Source organism: Lolium rigidum, chromosome 2 (genome assembly GCF_022539505.1).
Source record: "Lolium rigidum isolate FL_2022 chromosome 2, APGP_CSIRO_Lrig_0.1, whole genome shotgun sequence".
Taxonomy (NCBI): domain Eukaryota; kingdom Viridiplantae; phylum Streptophyta; class Magnoliopsida; order Poales; family Poaceae; genus Lolium; species Lolium rigidum.
In genome coordinates, this window is record NC_061509.1 from 225589595 (window position 1) to 225607327 (window position 17733).

The 17733-nt window shown below is 49.4% G+C and overlaps 1 protein-coding gene and 1 long non-coding RNA gene across 2 annotated transcripts in view; both read right to left on the bottom strand.

The window, feature by feature from the left end:
• LOC124690611 overlaps positions 1-15591 on the bottom strand; it is a 54034-nt gene extending 38443 nt beyond the window's left edge. Inside the window, exons 1-4 of the mRNA XM_047223974.1 lie at positions 15370-15591; positions 10928-10936; positions 8110-10110; positions 7735-7923 (exon numbers count right to left, since the gene is read on the bottom strand). Coding sequence (XP_047079930.1) covers positions 7735-7923; positions 8110-10110; positions 10928-10936; positions 15370-15591 — 2421 coding nt within the window. The remainder of the gene's footprint in view (positions 1-7734; positions 7924-8109; positions 10111-10927; positions 10937-15369) is intronic.
• On the bottom strand, positions 12702-13417 carry LOC124688236. Its single transcript, XR_006998455.1, has 3 exons — positions 13374-13417; positions 13201-13248; positions 12702-13113 (listed from the first exon to the last, which is right to left on the bottom strand). It is a non-coding gene; the product is annotated as an uncharacterized LOC124688236 (long non-coding RNA).
• Positions 15592-17733: the final 2142 nt, after the last annotated feature.

Below are 17733 nucleotides of genomic sequence, written 5' to 3' on the forward strand. Positions count from 1 at the left end.
GAGGCTGCCATCCGGGCCCTACATCCCTCGGCGGTGCGGATTTGCGTTGACTCGGCCGGCGAACCCGAGAATTCGCGATGCACCACGTCCCGGGCCACCATACGCGACGTTTTGGCCGCTTTCGTCGGGCTAGGTGGCCTCAAAAACGAGAAGAAAAAGTTTTGACATGCACCACGGAGGGACCAAAATCGTCGGCCATGGTACACCAGCAACCACGGCGCGACTTCAACTTCGTCGGTCATGGCAACTTTTCTTGTAGTGATACTGTAGTATATTTTTTAATCAGCTGAAGCGGAATCATAGAAAAAAGATACATTGACTCTTGAACTCTTTGATGACAGTTACTGGTATCCATCCAAACCCTCGACCTCTCCGTCCACATTGTCCTATATGTCTTCTCGCCATATTAGATAGATACCAAACCTTGTACCTTTAGTTGTGAAAAGTGCAGCATTAAGGGTTTTTGTATAATCTTCTTCCCTGCAATTTTCCTGGTGATTTTTTTGTCATTGTCATAAATCTGGGCATTGCCACGTACCCAGATCTTTTTTATGTTTTAATTAATAATTTCTGTTCCAGTGCAGCTGCGCGGTCCTCCCAAAACGATGGAAAGCATTGGAGATAACAATGAAGATCTCTTTGTGTTTTGATATTTGAGCCACTTGTTGGAACTAAATATGCTCTTAGTCCTTCTGTATGTATACTTCATGAAGTCTGTGAAATCAATTTCAGCTACCCTTTTGTCATTATATAAGAATTTGTGCAATTTCTGATCATTGTGTGTACTCTCAGGAAATTGAATTCATCAAGCCTGGCAGTTTTAGTTTGAAAGAACTTGAAGGTTTGGTTAGTGCATTAAAATTAGCTGGACAGAAAGATGTTAAGGCATCATCAGGGAAAACATCAACCAAAGGAAGTGGTCAGAGATCTAAGTATGCACCCTCTATAGAAAAAATTGTATCTGATTTAGAGGCTATGGGTGTTAGGGTCTATGGGTTTGACGAAACCTCTAGTGTTCCGGTGGATGGTACTGTCATGTGGGAGAACATTGCTGGATACGAGCCTCAGAAAAGGTACAACATCACCAGTTTAATGTTGTTTTTTCATCTCAAAAGCAGCAGATGTTTTGTGCGCAAATTAAAAGTAGTATTATATTATTAAGTATGTAATGCATTTAGCTATTTTCCCAAGCTTAGCCACAAGCATCTCCCATGCATAGGGCCATTCCTTTTCCATTTTCTGCTTATTGACTTCTTTATTTGACAGTTGACACATTCTAATTGCTTCTTGACTGCGGAGCTTACTATCAGTCTTAACAGGTATGCCATTATGGCCAACTCATTGCAATTGATCTTTTAGAAGACATTCCGCTCTCTCGTGTCGCCCCCTCCAGGTGACCGGGAGGGCGAACCCTAACCTGATGCCGCTCGCCCCTCCCTCTCCCCCTCCTCCTCGCCGTCTTCGGAGGCGCCACCGGCAAAGCAAGTGGTTCCGGTGAAGGGGCGGCGGGGATCTGGGCCCTTGGCCCCCGCGCGGTTACTAGCTAGAGGAACTCTGCACCGGGATCTCTGTCGCCGTTGCTGCGTAGCTCGGTGGGCTCCTCCTACTGGGCTTGGGAGGCGTCTGATGGTGGTCTTCTGCGGTGGGGGCTCGGGTAGCTAGGGCGGCGGCCACGGGTGGGTGGACGGCGCCAGCCCTGCATTAGGGGGCGTCTGTGGTTGGTGCTATCCGTCTTCCTCGGCCACGCGGGCGACGTGGAGACGGCGGCCGTTGGTCGCGGTGCAATGGCTGGTCCTTGCTCCAGATCTGACGAAGAAGCCTTCTCCTACCTATTCTGTGCACCCCTGCCTATCCCGGATCGTGGTGGTCTCCGGTCGCCGGATCTGGGTGCCTCGGCAGGTGGGTTGGTGCTGGTGTGTGGTGCTGGGGAACCCTTGGTCAGCTTGGCTGGCCACGACGAGGACGACGCCTTTGGCGCCGTCCCCCTTCCTGAAGGCCTCGTTGAGGTACCACCCTGGATAATCCCTCCTCTAACTGGGTGAAAGCTCTAGTTCTCCGTGCGGATGGCGGTGGCGTTGAGGTGTCGTTCCACTTCTTGGAGGTGTCATCTGGGGAACCCGCAGAGGTGCAGGTCTTGCAGGTGTGTATGGTGGTGTCCATGGCGACTTTTCTTGCTCGGCGTTGTCCTCGCCCGTGTCGTCTGACAAGTCCTTGTTCTGGTGTCTGGCTGTGGAAAGGCCATTGCTTGTTGGTCGATGCCCTCGCTTGGGCGAGAGGGGAAGGGTTCCCCTCTACGGCCCTCTACGGCAACAATGGCGTGTGGTTTACGCATTTACATTTTGGTGGTCTTGTTCGAGCAACATGGGTTGGTGGCATACCTTCCGTCATTTCTTCCTTGATGCGTCTTCGCCCATCGGTTTGGGTACGGTGTTGCGGTGGTGCCTATGGTGGTGGTGGTCTCGGTGAAGCTTTTCGGATGTTTTTGTTGGATTCTCCCCGGCAGCCTAGCTACCTTAGTTCCACCGTGTTCTAGGGGGAACTGCTTTGCCTTCTGATGGTTCGACGCCCTTCGATCTGGGGCGAGGGACTGGGAATCCTTTCTAGAGGTGAAGACGGTGGAGCTTGGGTCTAGTTGTTCGGCTGGAGCAGACGTCGGCGCGTTCCCGCCTGCCTTCTCCTCAACCTCGCTGCCTTAGGTGTCTTCTCGGTGTCGTGTTGTGGTCTAGGCGTCTCTAGCTGTGTTTTTGGTTTATCCTTTTTTTTGAAGATTACTGCATTCACCGGGTATACAAACGCAGAAATCTCGAGAAAGCTCGAGAAGATATAGGTGCACCGGAACACAAGCGAGAGAGACCCCTGAAAAAAGAAAAAGTACAAACGGGTCCCTTCGAAATCTCCATGTCACCAAATCCAGGCCCGAGACCAACCGCCGCCGCCACAGGACGCCGGAGGAGGACAGGAGCCACCGCCTTCCCCAAAAGCCGAGGTCGCACCATCGCCATACGTTGGCTTTGTGAGTCAATTGAGGTCCCCGCCGAAGCTGGCGAGGCACATCCGTTGTGGAGCGTCGACCGGGGAACTCCCCGTGCTTGCTCGGCTACAGAACCAGTGACCTCAATCGACGTCATCGACGAAGCACCACCGGATCTGCCACCTCCGGCCGTAAACCATGCATCAGGGCACCAGATCGCTCGAGCGCCGACGCCGGCGAGTCCAACGCCGACCACGAAGCTCCTGCAAAGGCTCCCGGATCCACGAGCAGAGTTGGAGAGAGCTCTGTCGTGACGACGACGGATCCGAAGCACAAAAGGCCAGGGCTTCGACGGCACCATCGTCTCGCCGGCCAAACCCGACCATACATTGTCCTCTCTGGACCGCATCCAGCAGAGGCACACAGATCTTGCCATCGCGCACGAGCGGCAAGAAGACCAGGCCACCGGCTTCGTCATGCCGCCCCGAGGGACGCCATGGTGGGGGAGAAGCCTCAGCACCTTATTCAGACGTGGCGTTGACTCCTCCACTCCAACAACGCCTCTGGAAAATCTAACCCTAACCCTATCTACAAGCCGGAAATAGAGGACCGGGGTTCCCCCACCCTCCCGCTGCCGTGGCAGCAAGGGAAGGGGAAGGGAACCGCCGGCCTCGCCGGCGCTCGACGGGAGGGATGCGGTCGCCTCCGGTTTCGCCTCTGGATGTACTGTAGCAAGAGTAGGAGGGGAAAGCGGAGCGGACTTCGGTTTATCATTGGTTTGCTTGTTGCCTGTAAGCTGTATCTGTCGTTCTGTGGCTTTATTAATTTAAAGCTGGGCCAAAGCCTTTTGTTTTAAAAAAACTTGTATTCCATTATTATCATATAAACTTTGGAAGAACAGCTTATAAAAGAAATATGATCGCAGGACCTAAACACAGGATTTACATGTGTTAGTTTATAGTGAAGGATTTATGTGGGTATGTAACTCTCGAGAAGAATCAAAATTACAATCATGCAACCCAATCAGGTGGTCAAGTTCAGATCAGTAATGCATGATATTGAAAAACACATGTTGAGGGCTCCTTTGATTTGAAGGATAGGAAAAACATAGGAATAGGAAAGGTATAGGATTGGAATGACATGTCTACTTGAATCCTATAGGAAGATGAAGTTTGTTTGATTGTAGCAAAGGAATTTTTCCATGAGGTATGAGCTAATGCTTTTTTCCTATAGGAATTACACTACAAGATTCCTATAGGAATTTTTCCTATAGGCTATGTTCCTATGAATCAAACAACATGTATAGGAAATTTTCCCATAGGAACCAAATCCTACACAATTCCTATGCAAACAAGTAGACATGTTTTATAGTACATAGAGGATGACATGCGGGTCCGATTTAGCAGCAGCGGTATCACCGTTTGAGAGGTGGCAGGGGATCGAAAGAAAAAGGCAAGTGACCAAATTTGAGGTGCCAAAAAAAAACTCCAAGAAAAGAAAGTTTTATAGTACATAGAGGATGACATGCGGGTCCCATTTAGCAGCAGCGGTATCACCGTTTGAGAGGCGGCAGGGGATCGAAAGAAAAAGGCAAGTGACCAAATTTGAGGTGCCAAAAAAAACTCCAAGAAAAGAAAGTTGATTGCACATAGAGGATGACATGCGGGTCCCATGTAGCAGCAGCGGTCTCAACGTTTCCAAGGCGGCAAGGGATCAAAAGAAAAAGGAAGTAGCCAGAAATCAGGGGGTCAAAAAAAATCCAAGAATAGAAAGAATTTTGGTTCATAGAGGATGACATGCGGGACCCATGATCCTGCATCGTAAACGGCTCGATCGGAGAACGTTGAACGAGATGGCGCGATCGAGAAAAAAACAATGCCGGAGAGGCTGCCATCCGGGCCCTACATCCCTCGGCGGTGCGGATTTGCGTTGACTCGGCCGGCGAACCCGAGAATTCGCGATGCACCACGTCCCGGGCCACCATACGCGACGTTTTGGCCGCTTTCGTCGGGCTAGGTGGCCTCAAAAACGAGAAGAAAAAAGTTTTGACATGCACCACGGAGGGACCAAAATCGTCGGCCATGGTACACCAGCAACCACGGCGCGACTTCAACTTCGTCGGTCATGGCAACTTTTCTTGTAGTGATACTGTAGTATATTTTTTAATCAGCTGAAGCGGAATCATAGAAAAAAGATACATTGACTCTTGAACTCTTTGATGACAGTTACTGGTATCCATCCAAACCCTCGACCTCTCCGTCCACATTGTCCTATATGTCTTCTCGCCATATTAGATAGATACCAAACCTTGTACCTTTAGTTGTGAAAAGTGCAGCATTAAGGGTTTTTGTATAATCTTCTTCCCTGCAATTTTCCTGGTGATTTTTTTGTCATTGTCATAAATCTGGGCATTGCCACGTACCCAGATCTTTTTTATGTTTTAATTAATAATTTCTGTTCCAGTGCAGCTGCGCGTCCTCCCAAAACGATGGAAAGCATTGGAGATAACAATGAAGATCTCTTTGTGTTTTGATATTTGAGCCACTTGTTGGAACTAAATATGCTCTTAGTCCTTCTGTATGTATACTTCATGAAGTCTGTGAAATCAATTTCAGCTACCCTTTTGTCATTATATAAGAATTTGTGCAATTTCTGATCATTGTGTGTACTCTCAGGAAATTGAATTCATCAAGCCTGGCAGTTTTAGTTTGAAAGAACTTGAAGGTTTGGTTAGTGCATTAAAATTAGCTGGACAGAAAGATGTTAAGGCATCATCAGGGAAAACATCAACCAAAGGAAGTGGTCAGAGATCTAAGTATGCACCCTCTATAGAAAAAATTGTATCTGATTTAGAGGCTATGGGTGTTAGGGTCTATGGGTTTGACGAAACCTCTAGTGTTCCGGTGGATGGTACTGTCATGTGGGAGAACATTGCTGGATACGAGCCTCAGAAAAGGTACAACATCACCAGTTTAATGTTGTTTTTTCATCTCAAAAGCAGCAGATGTTTTGTGCGCAAATTAAAAGTAGTATTATATTATTAAGTATGTAATGCATTTAGCTATTTTCCCAAGCTTAGCCACAAGCATCTCCCATGCATAGGGCCATTCCTTTTCCATTTTCTGCTTATTGACTTCTTTATTTGACAGTTGACACATTCTAATTGCTTCTTGACTGCGGAGCTTACTATCAGTCTTAACAGGTATGCCATTATGGCCAACTCATTGCAATTGATCTTTTAGAAGACATTCCGCTCTCTCGTGTCGCCCCCTCCAGGTGACCGGGAGGGCGAACCCTAACCTGATGCCGCTCGCCCCCTCCCTCTCCCCCTCCTCCTCGCCGTCTTCGGAGGCGCCACCGGCAAAGCAAGTGGTTCCGGTGAAGGGGCGGCGGGGATCTGGGCCCTTGGCCCCCGCGCGGTTACTAGCTAGAGGAACTCTGCACCGGGATCTCTGTCGCCGTTGCTGCGTAGCTCGGTGGGCTCCTCCTACTGGGCTTGGGAGGCGTCTGATGGTGGTCTTCTGCGGTGGGGGCTCGGGTAGCTAGGGCGGCGGCCCTGGGTGGGTGGACGGCGCCAGCCCTGCATTAGGGGGCGTCTGTGGTTGGTGCTATCCGTCTTCCTCGGCCACGCGGGCGACGTGGAGACGGCGGCCGTTGGTCGCGGTGCAATGGCTGGTCCTTGCTCCAGATCTGACGAAGAAGCCTTCTCCTACCTATTCTGTGCACCCCTGCCTATCCCGGATCGTGGTGGTCTCCGGTCGCCGGATCCGGGTGCCTCGGCGAGTGGGTTGGTGCTGGTGTGTGGTGCTGGGGAACCCTTGGTCAGCTTGGCTGGCCACGACGAGGACGACGCCTTTGGCGCCGTCCCCCTTCCTGAAGGCCTCGTTGAGGTACCACCCTGGATAATCCCTCCTCTAACTGGGTGAAAGCTCTAGTTCTCCGTGCGGATGGCGGTGGCGTTGAGGTGTCGTTCCACTTCTTGGAGGTGTCATCTGGGGAACCCGCAGAGGTGCGGGTCTTGCGGGTGTGTATGGTGGTGTCCATGGCGACTTTTCTTGCTCGGCGTTGTCCTCGCCCGTGTCGTCTGACAAGTCCTTGTTCTGGTGTCTGGCTGTGGAAAGGCCATTGCTTGTTGGTCGATGCCCTCGCTTGGGCGAGAGGGGAAAGGGTTCCCCTCTACGGCCCTCTACGGCAACAATGGCGTGTGGTTTACGCATTTACATTTTGGTGGTCTTGTTCAGCAACATGGGTTGGTGGCATACCTTCCGTCATTTCTTCCTTGATGCGTCTTCGCCCATCAGTTTGGGTACGGTGTTGCGGTGGTGCCTATGGTGGTGGTGGTCTCAGTGAAGCTTTCTGGATGTTTTTGTTGGATTCTCCCCCGGCAGCCTAGCTACCTTAGTTCCACCGTGTTCTAGGGGGAACTGCTTTGCCTTCTGATGGTTCGACGCCCTTCGATCTGGGGCGAGGGACTGGGAATCCTTTCTAGAGGTGAAGACGGTGGAGCTTGGGTCTAGTTGTTCGGTCGGAGCAGACGTCGGCGCGTTCCCGCCTGCCTTCTCCTCAACCTCGCTGCCTTAGGTGTCTTCTCGGTGTCGTGTTGTGGTCTAGGCGTCTCTAGCTGTGTTTTTGGTTTATCCTTTTTTTTGAAGATTACTGCATTCACCAGGTATACAAACGCAGAAATCTCGAGAAAGCTCGAGAAGATATAGGTGCACCAGAACACAAGCAGAGAGACCCCTGAAAAAAGAAAAAGTACAAACGGGTCCCTTCGAAATCTCCATGTCACCAAATCCAGGCCCGAGACCAACCGCCGCCGCCACAGGACGCCGGAGGAGGACAGGAGCCACCGCCTTCCCCAAAAGCCGAGGACTGGAGGCTGCTGCTGCTGCTTCCTGGAAGTTGTCTTCTATCTTCACTTCAGTGCCCCGTAATCGAATTGGCTTATTAGCCTGCTCAGACATCAGACATAGTTAAATTGCACCTTTGAACCACCACTACTGCACATCGATCAGTAGTACTAACTGTTAAGGAGAATAAAAACAATTTGTCTACAGCCCAGAATTTTTTTGACGTGAATAAGAAGAGTAGATCCTTTCTAGCATATCGCGTTCAGCCCGTGCTCTGTAATGAGCCACATATGGCGACGAGACGAACTGGTCGCAGTAATCCTCGAGCTTGGAGCAGCCGTGATGGCGTGCCAGCCTTAGCGTGCTCCGTGCGCTCTCTTTCTTGATGGACTCCGCTAGCAAGGTCTCGCATTTGGCCTTCATCGTGTCCAGACTGAACCTGCACGCCGCGGCCATTATGTCTCCAACAATCAACACGCCGCCGTCCACGGCGAAACTACCAGCAAGGGCTAGCTCTTGCATATCAAAGGATATATCCTCGGCGCTGCTGCTAGTGGAAATAAGTGCCAAGTCTTCCATAGGAGGAAGCTCGCCGGTGTAGATGAAGTGCAGCACGGCTTCAAAGACCGCAGACTTCATATCGTCCACCGGTACGACGGCTTCCATGTTGGCCACCCCCACAACCATCTCGTATAGGACGGGAGACCTTGCGGCGATCAGGAGCTTGTGCGCGCGAATCTCTCTGTTTTCGACAAGGAATGTAACGTCCGAGCCCTTCTGGCTCGCTAGCAGCTCCTCGAGGTGCCGAGCAATGTCGGGTGTCGGCGCAAGCGTCATGTCTCCGACGCCGGATGAGGCGGTACCAGTAGCAACGCAGCAGGTCTTGTTGGTGACTATAATGTTGCAGTGTAAGGTTAGAGAGCCATCATGTGCTAGGTAATGCTGCTCTGCGTATTTCGTGTCCGTGAAATTATACCCCTTTGACGGTGCTTTCCTTGTAAATATGGTTTGAAGTTCTCCTTGAGTTGGCGCAGATTTGCCGTTAGGGTCACTCATTCTGAAACAGACATACGCCCTGACACCGGCAATTCCCGGATCAGTTAACAGGTGAGCGAACACGCAGATACGCCCTTCAGTCCGTAATCCTGGGTCTACCACTAGCTTCCAGTCACAACCGTCTATCTGGAAAGTGTTGGAGTATATTGTTCTACCAACACCATGTTGGCTACTAAAGTTGGGAATCCTCATCTCGTGTGTGCCGCTCACCACCTTCGACGTGTTATAAGTTGAAACGCTCATCTTCTTTGCCCGTCGGGGGTTGCTGGCGATATCCAAGGATGAGGAGCTGCCGGCTAATTTACGCGTGCCTACTTTGTTCATGGCCTCGACTACCAAGGATTTGCAGCTCTCTTCCAGCTGCTTGTACTCATCTGTTGCTCTGACAGCCGCCTCGGACGCCAGGTACTCAATGCAAGAGGCCTCCAGTTGCCGACAGTTGTACCGACCATGTGCCACCAACAAGGTCGGCAGCACAGAAGCGACATCCATGCTTTCATACAATACCTCTTCGCACATGAGCCTGAGCTTCTCCAGGTCGTAGCGATCCGCGGCCGCGAGCAGGTCGCACGCCATGGCCACGCGACGCTTCGCTGCACACCTGTCTTTGCAAGCACGCTGGCTTCCCGATGCTTCCCTATCGTCCGTCTTTGCCTTGATGGGAAGCCTGTCGGTGTAGATGAAGCGGATCATGGCCCTGAAGGTAGACGCGCGCATGTCGTCGACCCTGACACGGCGCGTGGTGCTCTCTCTCATGTCGCCCATGAGCTCGGCGGCAAACACAGGCGACCGCATGGCGAGCACGAGCCTGTGCGCCTGGATCTCGGTCTGCTCCACCACGAACGTCACGTCGGGCAACATGCATGTATGCCTGCTCCTGTCGGACTCTGACTTTAACTCCGGCTCAGACGGAAGAAAAAGAAGCTTCTGGACATCGTCAGCGATGGTAGAGTTATCCTCCTCCCCATGGAGGACATCGAGGGTGCAGACAATGGTGAGCCGGTCGTCCTGTACATAGCGGCTCTCATTGCCACGGAACTCGTCCGGCACCGATAACTTCCAGCTCCTGCTGCCGGTCTGGGACAAGTGGCCGTCCTCGCCGGACCAGATGGTGAAGGTGTGCGCTTCCTCGTTGTGCCACTCGGCGGCCGGGAGCCGGCCGAGGGGGTCCTCGATCCTAAGGCCGGCCTTGGCAACGACGAAGTCCTGGGTGATGTAAGGCGTGAGCAGCCACTACATCACGGTCAAATATTAGGGGCATTTCAAAGTGCCACAGATTAGGAACAAAGTGCCTCTAATTAGCTACTGGGGCACTTTTTAATGTGCCACCTTTACCTGCGTCTCTAAAGGTATTTGGGGCACTACCTTGAGGCACTTCTTAAAGTGCCACTAAAACGAATTAGAGGCATTTTAACAAATGCCCCAAAAGCTAATTAGGGGCACTTCTCAAAGTGCCACTAAATTCAATAAAGGGCACTATGACAAGTGCCCCAAACGCCATTTAGAGGCACTTTGACAAGTGCCACTAAAGCCAATTAGGGGCACTTCTCAATGTGCCACTAATTGCAATTAGGGGCACTTTGACAAGTGCCACTAAAGCCAATTAGAGGCAATCTGAGAAAGGATCCCAATATATAGAATACATGCACAAAATCTGAAATTACCATTTCACATATCACAACATCAAGTCATCAAAACATTATGCTCCCTCCATCCGGAAATAACCTTCCCCAGACTAGTACTGCACATTCTTTTTTGCAGAAAAGGGCACATAAATTACATTTTTCTACGACTTAGCCTTCAATTCAAAATTCAAAATTCAAAACAACCTATCGTCTACCTCCGTCATCCGGTTCCACCCACAATTAATCGAAGCAAGCCTGGCATGCACGGGCAGCTCCGGGTGCACACACAGCTCAGCATGCTCACTGTCGGAGGGCTGCAGCCGGCTGGCCTGCTCCCCTCGCATAGAGCTCCACAGGCGCCTTCTCCACCTGCATCACGCCGCCGTCTGCCCTGGCCTGCTCCGCTTGTGCCGCAGTACATCAACGACTGCGAGCTCGACCTCGTCTGCTTCAGACTCTCTTCAATCCCAAGGTGAGCAGGTATGTCTTGCTTCGATAAAGCAGCCTGCAAGTTCATATACATTTATCCACGATGTAAACTTCCACTTTCCATACTTGTAAGTTGTAACAGTTAACCCGAACTGAAATGCATGTATCCATAATGAACAAGAAACAGATTTACACCTTTAAGATGCTTGATTGATATAGCATGCTGCTAGTGCCAATGCTTTGGGTTCAGATGAGTAGCACCAACTTAAGCAAATTGGACAAGTCAGGTTGTACTCTTACTTGATAGTTTCAGAAAATGGCCGTAGTCATTACTGGCTGCATCCCTGCCAAGTCATTTTCTGTCATTTCCTGTCATGTTCTGTCCATTAGAAGCTCCTTGGAAATGCAAGTGTGTAATACAGTTAGGTCTAGCTTAAAAAGGCACAATCAGGTAAAGACTTTGTATGACAATAGCATTCACGAACTTAGTTAAAACTAGTCAGTGTAGTGATCTAGTTGACTTACCTTGTGATTATTTAACAGACGAGCTCAACTACACACCTTCAAGAGAGATGCCTGATGTGAATTTATAAAGCAGTACAAGGAAAACAAAGATATATACTCCCATGTTAAAGCAGTACATTTCAACAACCTCCCATGTTTTAACAACTCTACAGAAAGTGCTGAATGGTTAATAAGCCAACCTAACCCAAATTTGAACAGCAATATATGCAGACTTGAGAATCTAGTTAAATAACTACGCAAAAAAAGAATCTAGTTAAATAACAAAGCAACAATATATGCAGCCTGGAGCACTTCCATAGTTAATTAATAAGGATACATATTTTGCATCTAGAAACTGGGAACTTCACCGCAAGCTAACGAGAGCGCATGAATAGTATAGCATTGGATTGCACGCTCAAAACCTGCAGATGGTGACTCATTATGTGGCAAATGTACTTACATGGCAAGCACACTTCAGGTACTAAGGACATCCGTGCAAGAAATATTTATAGGATAACATACCCATAAGAGTATGTTTGGTTTGGGTTTTATACTTCTACTTCCAATTATATCAGAAGAGTATGTTCTGTTTAAGTTTCCTACTTCTACTTCTGAATTGTTCTCTTGCAGAATCATACTTTTCAACAATAATAGAAATTGAGATCCAAAACTTTTGTGAAACTATAAAAATCAGATTGTTCAACAGCTAGAGGCACAGTCATGAATTAACCTGACAACGCATGGTCAAGGCCTAGCTAAGAGTCCCAAAATCAGATATTTTATTCTACCACCAAATATATATCTGAGTTTGTAATTAAATGAAACATGAGATCCACCATTGAATTAGAATGCGAATGAAAACAGTAGGTAAGATATCCTTGACTTAAGGATGTTTGAATTAAAATAAAATGAAACACCACACTTAATTGCCAACTTATATGGGATGTATCTACTGCACCTAACCAGGACCTATCTAGCTAGCACAAGTAAACCAACATCATATCATCATAGTCCTGAGCTCACAAGCAACACCACAACCTACCACATATCCAGGAGATCACCACCATAGTCCTGACTCTAAACCTAAATGTGGCTCAATAGCCAGACCACCGACACCAGATCATGGAGCATGAGCGCGAGCACGGAGAGCCGAGGAACTACCTGACCGTAGACGTAGGATGTCTTCAGAAATAAGTGTTACAGCCAGCGGTAGTCCCTCGGGTACAACAGCGACATCAATATTCATCTAAATGTCACCATGTCAGAATGAGATAAGAAAAAGGGTGCTTAACAAACTGAACAGTGCTTAAGAAAAGGGTGCCATTTGGTTTCTAGTATGTCCTGTAAAGCAAAGAACATTGAACATAGCTAGTGCGCATATTGGTGCAGACTGCCGTCCACACATGTCGCTTCACCAGAGACTACATCACTACCAGACAGAGCTACTAGCTAGTAGCTACTCCCTCCTTGATATTATGTAGTGCATGTGAAAAATTAAGAAGGGGACAGAGATGACACATTACATGGAGGAACGGGACATAGATCTCATGTCGGATTTCAAAACTACTAATCAACATATCCAATACCATAGAGTTTGCTTCCAAGTTCCAACAAATACCTGTGAACTTTGCACTTGTGACTTCAACTTGGAGATGTTGGCCTCCTGCAGCATCTCACTCTGCACATGGCAAAGTAGAATCAGGAAACAAATAAGTAACCTATCCAACACCAACCATGAACAGAGTCCAGAGGAGATAGGCGTCACCTTCTACATCTCGGCCCTAGAGACGCCCTGCGACTCCAGATTCCTCACCTGCAATCACCGGCGCACACGCATCTCAGCATTTCAATTCATCGAGCACCTCTCAGGCGCAAATCCCAGGAGAGAGACAGGCAAATACTGGTAGCAGAAGCAAGTAGCAGGACTAGATTGATTACCAGGGCAAGGGTGTCGACATGGAACGCGCGGCAGTCGTTGGTCTTGAGAACCCGACTGATAGGAATCGTGGGGCATCGAGAAGGCCAGAGGCGTTGGTGCGCGGAACCGCGCCGTCGAGCCCGAGCCGATGCGGCTAGGGTTAGCCGCGGGGCCGCGAGTGGGAGAAGGTCGGCGTCTGCGCGACGAGGGCCCGTGTAGGAGCCACGCCGGCAGGAGGCGGTGCCCGTAGCGGCCGGCGAAGGCCGAAGCAAGGGGCAGAGCTAGGGTTAGAGAGTTGCGCGCGAGGGCGCGGGCAAGCACCGAGGCGGTGCGGAACTGGAAGATGGATGGCGGCGAAGATTACCGGGTGCGCAGCGGCGTCGGATGCCTCCGGATGTGACCGGCATGGCAGGCAACGGCGGCGCCAACATGGCAGGCGACGGCCGCGGCGAGCCGGCGACATCGCGGGCGCGAGAATGGAACAGAGATACACAAATGTGACCAGGGAGAGAGACTGAGCGTGATAGAGAGGCGTGGGCTGACTGCGGCTAAACCCTACGCGGGTTGGGCCTATTGGGCCGGATCGAATGGACCCGTAGATCAGACTAAAAATATTGCCAAATTGGGGCTAAGAGCATCCGCCAATTTTCGCTTTTTTAGGCGGGAGCATCTCTAGCTTTTCCACACGCGCGAAAACAATGCTTTACAGCGTCAAAAACAAGTTTTGCATACATATGATTAAAAATAAGATCAAACATACTACCATAAATAGGTTTTAAAATGACGACAAGAATGATAATTAAACGTATACAATACATTTAAAAATTGGAGAAGTCGAAGTCTGATCCCGACGACTCCGATGGCTCGATCAAGACCAAATCCGCCCAACATTCATCGGTTTCGTCGATGGTCGTCAGCCGGCTTCCGTCGCCTCGATGAAATTGAGCTACTGGAGGTGGCGCCCGAGGCGCCATGCCGCCGCGTCGTAGGCGTGCGCCGCCTGCTCCATGGTGGCAAAGGTGCCGAGGGTGAGGCGAGTGCCGCCGGTGCAGATCTTCGCGTAGAACATGACGCTCGGCGGGCGCGCACGCCTACGAAACCGGAGGAGATGCACCGGGGGGGCATGGTGACGGCGCGGTCTCGGCGACGATGGTGCGCGTGGAAGGGGAAGTGGCGCGTGGCAGGAGAGAGGGCGGCGCGTGGCGGGAGGGCTTTTCAGCAACGGTTGAGGATGCATCGCCCGCGCCTTTTTTACTGCGCACTATTTTCGAGTGTTTGTTGGACGAAAGTTTCCAACGTCGAAGCACTATACTGACGACTTTTTACCGGGGAAGCCTTTGATGCGTCTGTTGGAGATTCTCTAAGTCACTCTCAATTTCCAACGGATGGATGAATCGATGCGCGCGGGGATATTACGATTGATACGCGATCGTCGCGGTGGGGCACCTAAACCACACACACGTATCCATGCAATGGCTACTCCTTGCTGATCTTCTTCATCCACGTACGACTTGACGTAGATCACCCTCCATCCCTGTCTCCCAGATGTGAGCGGATCTACTGTCCTGAACAAATATCTCCCCGTCAAACTGAAAATCCACAACCAATAAGTTTTCAAACTTGAAAAAAAATAGATTGAACAATTTTTCAAATTTTTGTTTAATTTTTTTGTAAATTTGAATTTTTTGAGTCAGATTGCAATGTTAGTACGCATAATATGGACTATTTTGTTTATTTGTGTTTAATTATAGGTTGTATATGATGTTATATGTACTAATGATAAATTGAGGCACTTAGAAGTGCCCCAAAAGGTATATATCTATTGGGGCACTAGAAAAAGTGCCACAAAAGGTATATATCTATTGGGGCATTTAGAGAAGTGCCACAAAAGGTATATATTTAGAGGCATTTCTTGAAAGTGCCCCAAATTGACTACTATTACCCGCACTTTAACAAATGCCCCTAAGATAAGTGCCCCCATATTTGTACCGTGGTGTAGTGTAGCTCGAGGAAGACGGAGGCGAGGTGCCCTTCTGTGTCGAAGCTGCAGTCGAGGGCCCAGGTGTGGCCGCCGACCTGGAAGGCGCCGGAGAGGATGGAGTAGTGGGTCTCGCCGGCCGTGCTGTAGCCGACGACGCGGAACTCGTGCTCGCCCCGGACGAACGACGACGCCGGAGGCGGCGTCGGCGTGGGCGTGGCGGCCGGCCGTCCCTTCTTCCATGGGCAACGGCGAGTCATCGATCGATGATGCTGGTGGCTGGAAGCGCTCAGGACGAAATCGAAACAGGTACTCTAGCTTGCATATAAGATCGACTCTCAAACGACCTACCACCGTGTATTATGCATATTGCATATAGACGTGGTATCAGTTCGAAACCGTATGCGTATCACGCATCAGGCTAGATCGGAGACGGAAGCTTTCACGATCCGATCCGATACGATCCGCTCGTGGGCGTAGTTTGTTGAAATTACGCTATCCCCAACTTGATCGATCTATCGATGTATAGACTAAAGTTGTTTTTTTTTTTCGAAAAAAGAGGCGTTGGAAAGCACAAGCATAATCAGCTAACAAACTTAACTTAGCTAAGATATGCACCGCCTCATTCAGATTTCTCTTCACATGGCAGAAAGATGCCGACAAGAAGTGCTGCACCAAAACCTTGATATCAGCCACCAAAATACCAACACCGGACCTATCTTTTGTAGAGGAGGATAGACGTTGCACCAACGATAAGCAGTCCGATGCAAAAACCACTCGATCAAACCTTTCCTCTTTAGCCAAAATAACAACACGACGAAGGGCCAACGCCTCAGCAGAGATCCAATTCAGATAGACCAAAGTTGTTGAGATTTCTCACGCAGAGGAGGTAATTTTGGCCGATGATTGACCCGTCTGGGTTCTTCTCTTTATATATCGATCATAACTTGCATCAATATTTCTTACGGGCATTCTACATGGCACAGTGGAAGAGCAACCTGATCAGTACGTGCTCCGAAATTATTGAGATTAAGGGGGAATGTATGTTAGAAAACTTATATCCCTAATTAACCGCACGCACATGTATGGTAGTTGAGGATCTCTAAGATATATGCCTATATATTGATCATAACCACACCGCTTCATTATTTTTTGTGCCATAACTTTTGATAAATGTGTTTTACACAAGGAAAAACACATCTGGCTTTGTTTGCTTATGGACATCCATAAGCACACAAACTAGATTCGGTAAGACTGCCCTGTGTGGCGACTAACCCGTGTGCTCTTCTCCTTCCTTGACACTATTCACAGTTCCATCGTCGGCCTCCCCTCCTCCTCCGGCGTCCATGGTGGCCGGCGGCGAGGGAGGGGGGTTTGGCCTGTTGTACTTTTAGGTTTTCTCCTTCTTAGGTAACCCCAGGCAAATAAAAAGGCGGCTGGATCTGGATCTGGATCCACATCAGTCTTTCTTCGATATCCTCTTCCTCAAGTTCTTGATGGCTGTGAGGCGGAGGGATGGAGGTGGGTTCGCGGTGGTTCTTATGCCAACACCTCTTGGCCTGATGCTGATCCACGACACCCCCTTTCCCTTTCTTTCAATAAAGTGGCTTTTCTATTGTGGATCATTCAATCTGGGCTTGCCTGAAGATCCTCATGGAGGTGCAACAGATGGGTTCTCGGCTGCTTCTAGAGCGGCAGCTAGCCGGGCAGGACCTCATCTTCTTCCTCAACAAGCTAAGAGAGCTCCAGGTGTGTGCAGGGGTCTGACAGTCTTCTTGCATGCCAGCGTGCGTGTTGAAGCTATTCGTATTCAAGCCCATGTCAAGGAAATTTTGTGCACCTTCTGGTTTATCATGGAATCAAGTGTCGGAATGCACCATTCATCATCTCCCTCATCAATTTCAAGGTGGCTTGCTTGTCCACGGGCAGCCAAAGCGCAAGTTCTTAAAAGTGAGCATGGTGCTGCAGGTTTGGAATCTGCACATGAGGAATAGGGATTCTTTTCCTAATCGTTGTTTTTCAACTCAATTTTGATGTGAATGCGTGCCAGTGTGAGGATGAAGATGATTTTTCCCAAAATATGGTCTTTTGGTCGGAGGCCTTTGGGTGGGGTAGCAATGGCTCTGAGCTTCTTATCGATTTGTCACCTGAAGTCACCACCAGTCTACTGTTGATCTCCAACTATTGGTATATTAAGTTAAGCTTTTACTATATTTTTCCTTTGGAGATACTGAATCCTTTCTCCCGACCAAAGAATCTTGCTGCCCTGGGTTTGAAATATCAGAATTGGAATAGTATTCATAGAGTGAGCTTATGGAGCCAGGCTAATATAATAGCCAAAGAATTTAGATATCAGTTATGCTCACACACAACAAAGGATATTGGTGGGCAACACAGATCTT